This window comes from Nyctereutes procyonoides, unplaced genomic scaffold, assembly GCF_905146905.1.
Source record: "Nyctereutes procyonoides isolate TBG_1078 unplaced genomic scaffold, NYPRO_anot_genome, whole genome shotgun sequence".
NCBI lineage: Eukaryota > Metazoa > Chordata > Mammalia > Carnivora > Canidae > Nyctereutes > Nyctereutes procyonoides.
Window position 1 is genome coordinate 22,019,219 of NW_026575020.1, and position 9,112 is coordinate 22,028,330.

The window sequence follows — 9,112 nt, forward strand, 5'->3', positions numbered from 1 at the left end:
GACAGGGCTCTTCCTACCCTCCCCAACATAGGCCCACTGTTCTCTCTCACTCGTGCTCTCTCTCTCTCTCTCTCTCTCTCTCTCTCTCTCTCTCACACACACACACACACACACACACACAGGCACGCACTGAGGAGGGCCTGACTTCTGAATCTGTCAGAAAGGATAGCTCATCTCTGCATCAGATATGAGGATGAGCATGTTCCCAGCATCTTGTTCCCACCCAGAATAGCCTGCTGAGAAAATCACTCTGCCATCTGTACCTCCCATGATGAGCGTGTGCCACTCGCAAATCCTCGGGCCCTTCCCTCACCACCATGCTGCCCACCCTCACCCCAGTGCACACCGCACATGCCCTCATGCCACGCATAGCACACCTCATCCCAAAGTGTGGCACATGCATGCCCACGGTGGTGAGCTACACATGCCAGTGCAGATAAGCACAGACCTGCATGCAGGCCACGCGGCAGCAGAGACATGTATGTGCATACACACTACGTGTCTACAGACGCATCACGTACACCTGCCTGTACACAAACATGCTCACACACGTTCTACACACTCAGACACACTATGTCCACCTCCACAAAGCCACACTCACACACACTTAGACACACTCAGTGTCCCTTCCCTAGCCATAAGTAGCCACCTGCATAAACCCATTGATAGCCAGCTGTCTCTTGCTTCTACACAAACATGCATGCACAGAGCACCCTGGCACATACCCATACTCAATCACACTGTATGCTCGTGCAAACACACACCTCAAACCTGACCTGTATGTACATCAGTAAGTACATACTTCCCAGTAACGCCCCCACTAAGGGCAGGAGAGGGAGTAGGGTGGGAGGGGAGTAAGGGGAACATTTGGAGCCCCCTCCCCATCCTCTCTGCCTGCTTCCCTGGGACTGGTTGCCAGACTTCCCTCAGCCGTGATCAGGGATGGAGAGGGCAGGTGTAGCCAACAGATAGTCCTCAGATCTGGGGTCTCCAGGAAGACTGTGCACCCATGCCGGCAGCACCCTCTTTCCCAGCGCTCTCCCTGCCCAGCCCAGCAGCTAACAGTCAGAGGGGTTCCAGCTGGCAAGCACCTCAAGCAATCTCCTCAGCTCCCCTCTCCACCAAATGCCTTCTGAAGGCAAAGCTACCGAGAAGGTCAGGGTTTATCAAAGCCATGCAGCAAGTCAGTAGCCACTCTCCCAACTCAGCCTCTGAGCCCTGAGCCCTCAGCCTCTGAGCCCTCTGCTCCACCACACTGGCTCCGGAGCACAGCATTGGGCTTTTGCAGGCACAAGAACCCCTTGCAGAATCTGACGATAGCTTCTCCAATAGGGACTCTTCCACTACAAATGCCCAGGTACATACATGTAACATTTTGCACTCAGTTTCAAAGGGTCTCAAAAAAAAGGGGGTGGGGCTCTCCAACCATCTGCAACTCCCACAAAAGAGTTGTTCTTGAGCCCTGGTGGGCAAGAGACACCTGGGAACTTAAAAATCCTGACTTCCAGACCCCAACCCCAGAGATCCTGATTGAAAAGACCTGGGGTAGGTCCAGGCATCTACACCCCAGGCAGGTCTCCTAGGAGGGGACCTGAAGACCAGTCAAGAAGGACTTTGGTCAGTGGGGCCTGTACACCCCAAGGCAAGAACCTCTACTCTAGAAAAAGACCAAATTGAACAGTTACCTTCAGGTAGGGGAGTTAGGGAATGCTTCCTACAACCTCATCCTGAGGGTGAAACGTACCCTATGTACGGGCCTCGTCATGGTGGTGGGAGCAGGGGAGAGAGTCTCTTCTCCTGTGCCATTGACCCTGAGATCCTTACCCAGGGCACCTGACATCTGACTCTTGGGCTAGACTGTCCTCGCCCCAGATGAGGTTCTTGTCTCACCTTGTGTCTAATCCCAGCCCAGAGCCAGAGCAGGGCCCACTCAGTGTGGTTCTGAAGGTAACTGAATGAGCCCAATGGCCTGTGAGGTCTACTCTAGGTCCTCCAGTAAGCATCTGCGTTAGTTCCCATCTCCACTGGGTGCTTTGCAGCATGAGAGGGAGTTATCCAAGGCCTGACCTGTTCCAGGCCCAGGCTCCCTATGGATGGGGAGCCATTCCAAAGGTCTGGTTTCTGGGTACACCGTTCGCCCCTTCCAAGAAGTGCCATGAGTAAAGCCAAATCTTTGATCTTTTCTCTCTCTCCAGGTGATATTGGTGGTCAGATGGGATTGTTTATTGGTGCTAGTATCCTTACAATACTAGAGCTCTTTGATTATATTTATGAGGTAAGATTGGGGTTGTTCATGGGAAAATGACCATCTGCTGGGACCCTCATCCTACCTCAGTGTTCAGAACCAAAGCATGGGGGGTGGGGGGAGGATGGCCTCCTTTCACCCAGAGCCTACTTCCCCCTCCCTACCTACAGAGATTTATCACCAAGTCCTAGGCAGGGAGGAGGAGGAGGGTCTGAGAGAGACTGAGGCTGGCTCCTGTCCTCAGGGAACTGGAAGAGCTGTGGGCTGTCCACACTTGAAGAAAGGGAGAGGGAGGGTTGAGAAGAAGAGCCCAAATGGAGGCCAGCTCTGAGCCCCTCCCACACAAGACCAGCTGTGGTGGCCTCACACCTGTGTGTGTCTGTGCCCACACACTCACAGCACATGCATGCGCACACCACTCACACACATCACTCACAAATGCACACACACACCGTAGACATACCACTCACTCACACATATACACTGCATTCACACAACACACACAGGCACACACCTGCCTTCCGGGTGGCCCGTCACCTGAGAAGTACCTGCCCTGGTACTGGCAGGTTTAAGGAAGGGGCATTTTTGGCAGACTCCACCAATCCTGAGCAAGAAGAGCAAGAGCACACAGGCCATTTCTACCAGTTCATAGCCTGAGATATCTCCCTCAACAGCAGCTGGAGCAGAGCTTCTGAAAGCTCTGAGGGCACCAGACAGTGGCTTCTAGCTCTGAGCATTTTGGCACTCCTCAGCCTTCCCCTCCTCTCCCCACCTCACCCAGAGCCAGGCAGGCTTAGAGAGCTCCAGAATTCATTTTTTTTAAGATTTTATTTATTTATTCATAAGAGAGAGAGAGAGGCAGAGACACAGGCAAAGGGAGAAGCAGGCTCCATGCAGGGAGCCCGATGTGGGACTTGAACCTGGGAATCCAGGATCATGCCTTGAGCCAAAGGCAGGCACTCAACCACTGAGCCACCTAGGTGTCCCGGGCTCCAGGATTCTTAAGGGGACTCCTCAACATCCCCAGGACCACCTGAGTTTCAGTCCAGTAAGAGTAGCCTGCAGAGCGGCATTCTTCCTCCCAGAGAGGGTTGTCCTTGGCTAAAGGCCACTGGGAAATGTTGTGGGGACCTGGAGAACCCCTGAGGCCCACTCCACCTCCCAGCATGGTGACCTTGCTCCCCAAACCCAAATCAGGCTCCCTGGCCAGATCTTATTCTGCTTTGTTTATTAATTTTGGTGAAAAGCTGTATATAAAGTTATGGAAATCGCATCATACCAGGTAACATGTTTAATGCCCACCCTTTATTGCTAAGAATCAAATATTATCAATTCAGGGGTGCCCTGATCTTATGAACAGTGGGACTGTCAGGCCTCATCCCCCTGGCTCAGCCTCAGAAATGGTCTCCTAGGCTGTTCATGCACACCCTCTGTCCGCAAGAGAAAAACAGTCCCCATGCCCATGGGCCCTCCTCTGACCTCCCCGCCAGGCTCTAGCTCCTGCACCAAAACCTCACTTCAGCCAAAAGCTTGGGGAGGGGCTCCCAGAACTGGTGCCAGGCTGGGCTGAGCCGAGTCAAGGGAGGTCCTCTACCTTTGCCCCATTCCCCCAGCCTGACGAACCTTGTCCTGATTTTCTTGCAGCTGATCAAAGAGAAGCTCTTAGACTTGCTTGGCAAAGAAGAGGACGAAGGGAGCCACGATGAGAACGTGGTAAGAGAAGCCCGTGCACCGTAGGTTGTCCTAGTCCCCTGCTCTTGCGGGCCTTAGGAGACCAGGTGCCAGGCCGGGGCAGGAAGGACGCCCCTCACCGCACACCTTAACGTGGCTTGTCGGAGGACACTCCCATGTGCCCCAGGCCCGATAGCAAGCCATGGGCACAGGGAATTCCAGGAGCTGCTGCGAGGGGAGGTCCTGGCTGGCGCAGTCCAGCTTGTCCAGGGCCAGGGGGCTACTGCTCTCAACTCCTGCCGTGGGAGAAGCAGGAGGCCCTGCTCCCTTATTCCTCAGGGCAGCAAAATGCAAGTAAGGATGTCACTGGTGCTCTATTCCATTTGAAGGGGACACAGAGCTCGGGGCCCCGTGAGGTTGGTAGCAGCAGTGATACCCATCATAACTGCCAATACCATGTGCCAGGGACCCAAATGGCACTGTGCCATGTGCCTGAAGAGTGCCGTATGGCTTCAGCTGCAGTTACCCCAGAGAAAGGTCTTTTCTTATCTCCATTTTGTATTTGAGGCACTTGAGGCCCAAAAGCCCACGGTCCCCCAGCTGGTGAGTGGCAGAGCTGGACGCAGAGCTCCCCTGACCCCCGTCCTGCTCTGCCTCTCTTGGGGCTCTCTGCTCTCCTTCCCAAGGCTCGAGCCTCGGCCGCCTGGTGTCTCCAGCTCTCCCCAGAGGAGACTTCTGCCCTGGCAGCACCACGCCCACTAGGCAACCACCCCCCAACCCCCCAAGTCAGCAGATCCAAAATGAGGCCAGCCCCATCCCCCAGACAGGCCCCCATTTCTGTTCCAGACACTATTTCTCTACCCACCTCCTAGGCTAAAAAAATCTCTGCTTTGGTTCTCTCTGGCCCCTGCGGCTCCGTTGAGTAGAAGACTGAGGAGGGGAGGGCAGGTGGAAGGGGCCCAGGCTCTGGACTCAGGTCCGCAGCTGTGTGTAGCTGCGTACCCCAGCATCTGCAGACTCACAGGGACCTCGGGCAGTCGATGTTTGGATTCAGTGGGGCTGTGCCTATAAAGCCAGCAGCAGTGCCTAGTTTATAGTAAGTGCTCAGCAAGTGGAGGTTCCCTCCCTCACGCCACCTTCCTTCTGCCCTCAGAATGTCTCCAGTTACAGCCTTCCCTCTGCCCCCTACTCCTCCCCTAGATTCTCCCCCTCCCATCACTCCCTCTCCCCAACCCCATCCTCATCAAATCTCCACAACATTCTTGGCACAGCCTCCTAGGCAGTATCTGCTCCCATCCCTCCCAGCCTCCAGCCTGCTTCTGCAGCCTGGGAGTCACTGGGCAGACGCAAGGCCCTCCCAGCCTTGCCCTGCTCAGGGACCTGAGACTGTTTTCCTCTGGCCTAACCCTAAAGCTCCATTGTGACTCCTCTGCTTCTGGGTTTTGGGGGCCTCCCCACTCCTCTTTGGCCTCAGCAATTGGCCCCCCTTGCCCCAAGTCTAGCCACAGGCTCTACCTTCTCCATCCCAAGTAGGTCTCAAGGGGGACCCCCCAGGATGAGGGCGGGGAGATATCCTCCTGCCCCATAACTAGAGAGCACTCAGATGTAGATTCAGGTGGCACGTTAGGGGCACCTCTAGAAGAGAAGTTCAAAGCAGCTGCTGAGTCCCATCACCAGGGAGCCCTCTCCCCACCCTGGGGGCACCTAGATGGGCAGTGGTAAGGCAGCGAGCCTCCCCACCCAAGCCTCGTGCCTCACCACAACAAACCAACCCCAAGATGTCTGGGGCAGGAGCAGTGGTGCCCTGGGGAGAGCCCACAAGCAGGCCTACGGTTCCCAGGGCCTAGGCTGGGCTGCCCATGGCATCGTGATGCCATTTCACAGAAGGAATCTCAACACCCACTGTCCCCCCTCCCTCCAGAGCACTTGTGACACGATGCCAAACCACTCTGAAACCATCAGCCACACTGTGAACGTGCCCCTGCAGACGGCCCTGGGGACCTTGGAGGAGATCGCCTGCTGACGGCCCTCGGACCACCTGGCACCCCCCAAACAGACCTGGAGGCCCGAGACCCAGGACAGGGGACAGCAGGCTCAGGTGGGACAGCCCCCGATGACAGAAAGAAGCAAGAGCCCCCTATGCACACATAGCAAACTCTCTGCCAAAACCTCGCTGCGGCCACGTCTGACATGACGCGTCCTCGGGCCCCGCCGTGCGTCCCTCTTAGGAGAAATGAGTCACACTCTGGAACTGTCCAAGAACCAACCTGCCATCACATCTCACTGCCAGATGTATAAAGCACCTGCATGCTCAGACTGCTCACGGCGCCACCTCCACGTCTGTGTCTGTACACGACTCTCCTCCGTGTGCTTTCTAGCGGCCACTCTGCAGCCGTGCAGTGGGACCAGCTTCCAGCCCCAGGGTCACCTGTGGCCACGCTGGAATCACAACTGCAGTCAAGGGGGAAAGCGTAGAACTCTCAACCACGTCCGGTCCTTGTGTACTTTGTGAAGGTTCTTAACCTGCCACAAACCCCTTCCCCGAGCTGGCCTGTGGGCTGACCGGCCGCCCCCCCCCGACCCTGGCTCAGCGCCTGGGGGAGGCAGGGTGGCCTGGGCAGCTCCGGGGCTCATCCATGGGACCCACATCATTCTGCTGTCCCCGTGACCCAGCTTGTTTCCTTTGGGGGGCTTGTTTTGTCTGTCTGTCCGAGATCTGTTTTTGTTTTGTTTTGTTTTGTTTTCCGAATTTGGGTTTTGATGTTCTGAGGTTTGGTTTGATTTGGTTTTTCCATTTTCTCTGGCGTTTATTTATTCGTGCTTCCAGTCACGGTCATATTAAAAGCTGGTCTTGTGGAAACGGCTGAGTCGGTGCTGCCTTTTCCCCATCAGGGCTCCCTCCCTGAAGCCTTTTGAAAGGGCTAGGCCTGCCAGATCCAGACCGACAGATTATATATATATATATATATATATATATATATATATATATATATATGAAGCTTCCTGCAACAACACTTAGCTTTACCAAGTGTACAGAGTGCATGCACTTCTAGTCTATTCTAAATCTCTAAACACTATTGGTTGCAGCCTCATAAATGATTTCATGACCACTAACAAGTGACAGCCCGTGCTCTGAAATGACGCAATCCTGGACCAGAGGTGTGTGGCTTGAAGAGGCAGGGGGTGCAGAGGTGGGGCAGGCAATGAATGCTGCCCAAACCTAAAAACCATGAAAAAAGCCTCTGTCTTCTGTCCTGACTCCTCTGACTCTGGCCTCCCTCCCGCACACCAGTCTCTCTAGGCCCTCTGCACCCCACCTCCTCTCCTCACCCACATCAAACAGACCTGCCTGTCCCTGCAGAGGTCACACTGGCTTCCTGCCTTTCTCCCCAGCTGAGAGACTGTCCAAGTGGGAAAGGTGGATGGAGGTGCCCCATGGGGAGAGGGCAGACCCTTCTGAGCCCCTCTGTGGCAAAAGAGAGCTTCCCATCTGGGCAAAATCCTTGTGCTCGGGATCATACTCATTCCAGGGCACAGGTTCCTGTAGCCTAAGCTTTACTTTCCCGCCTTCCCCCACCACTCACAACCCCAGGTCTCCCCCAGAGCCTCATGTGGTTTGTACCTTCCTCTTCATGCACAGATGTACAGAAGGCACTGGCTGGACCAGGAGCTTGGGGCTGTGGCCCTGGCTCTGCCTTCCAATCTCTATCCTGATCTCAATCCCCCTCTGTCGTCTCCCCTTCTCTCCCCTGCCCGATCCACTCCTACACAAGGAAAAGGTTTTCCCCAGGGACCTACTGAAAAGAACCTGGCCCCAGGAGTTAGGAAGGCTCTCCAGCACCTTCTTGCAGCAGCCGTGTGATGATGGACACCTGCACCTCTCTGGATTCAGGTCCCTCAATTTGAGGATGAAAATAATATTGTACCTGTGTCTTCACAGATGATTTCAGAGGCCTCTTCAGACTTGAGGCACATGACAGCACTACTCCCCCTGTGCGGAGGGGGATGAATCAAAGCAGCCATGCCCAGACACATACAGTGGCCAGGAGGCGGCTGGGACACAGCATCCCTGAGATGCCTCCTCCCAGTACCTTCTCAGCTGGGCTTGCCTGGTGCTGTTGGCCAAGGCGAGCTTTAATTCTTAGGAACTGAGCGCAATGCCGCTGGAAGGCACCCTGTTTTCATTTTCTACCGCCACTATAACATAATTACAACAAACATAGTGGCTTAACACACAAATTTATTGTCTTCGACCTCTGGAGGTCAGAAGGCTGACAGGGATCTCACCAGGCTAAAATCTAAGTGTCAGCAGGCCTGGGTTCCTTCCAGAGGCTCTAGAAGAGAAACTGTTTCCTAACCTTTTCCAGCTCCTAGAGGCCACCCACATTCTGTGGCTGGTGGCCTTTTCTCCCATTGCCAACTCTGCAATGGTGGATAGAGTCCTTACCTCACACAACCATGACCTCCTGGGTCACACCTCCCTCTATCCCATAGATGTGACCCATCTCTCTTCTCTTGACCCCTTCTTCCACTTTAGAGGGACTCTTATGATTAGACCAGGCTCTCCTGATAACCCATGATAATGTCCCCATTTTAAGGTCATTAACTTCATCACAAACTTCAAAGTCTCTTTGGCCACAGGGGATAACATATTCACGGGTGCCAAGAATTAGGACGTGGCCATCTTTGGGGGCCACTGTTCTACCTACCAAAGGCCATTTGGAGCATATAGCCTACTGCCCTCATTATTCAAATGAGCAGACCCAATAGAGGAGGGGAGGAACTTACCTAACATCACACAGTGAATTCATGGCCATGCCAAAGCCACTCCCAAGCGTCCAGGCTCACAATTCCATTTGAAAATTCCATCTAGACCCACAACATGACGCAAAGCAAGAAACATTGAAAGTGATCATTTGTCCAGACATTCCCAGGGCATGGAAATCCCTCTCCTTAGACAGACACATGCCCCACTGCATCAGGCTGGAAAATGTCCTTCTGGTGCCTAGACTGTCAGATGCAGAGGAACAGTGAGCATTCTCAGACTGCTCCCATCGAGGACAGAAACAAATGAAATGTCTGTTCAGTGAGTTGGGAATCTACTGGATACTTCTGCCTTGTTCCAGTTAACAGTTTCGTAAATGTTTTTAAAATCTATAGCTAAAGTTGCAATTTGAACTTCTTCATTGGATTTCT

General features: G+C 54.1%; 1 protein-coding gene across 2 annotated transcripts in view; it reads left to right on the plus strand.

Moving 5' to 3' along the window:
• ASIC2 (acid sensing ion channel subunit 2) overlaps positions 1-6,754 on the plus strand; it is a 999,134-nt gene extending 992,380 nt beyond the window's left edge. For both annotated transcript variants that reach the window (XM_055325634.1, XM_055325625.1), the window contains exons 8-10: positions 2,196-2,275; positions 3,890-3,958; positions 5,838-6,754. In XM_055325634.1, coding sequence (XP_055181609.1) covers positions 2,196-2,275; positions 3,890-3,958; positions 5,838-5,939 — 251 coding nt within the window. In that variant the 3' untranslated portion in view covers positions 5,940-6,754. The remainder of the gene's footprint in view (positions 1-2,195; positions 2,276-3,889; positions 3,959-5,837) is intronic.
• Positions 6,755-9,112: the final 2,358 nt, after the last annotated feature.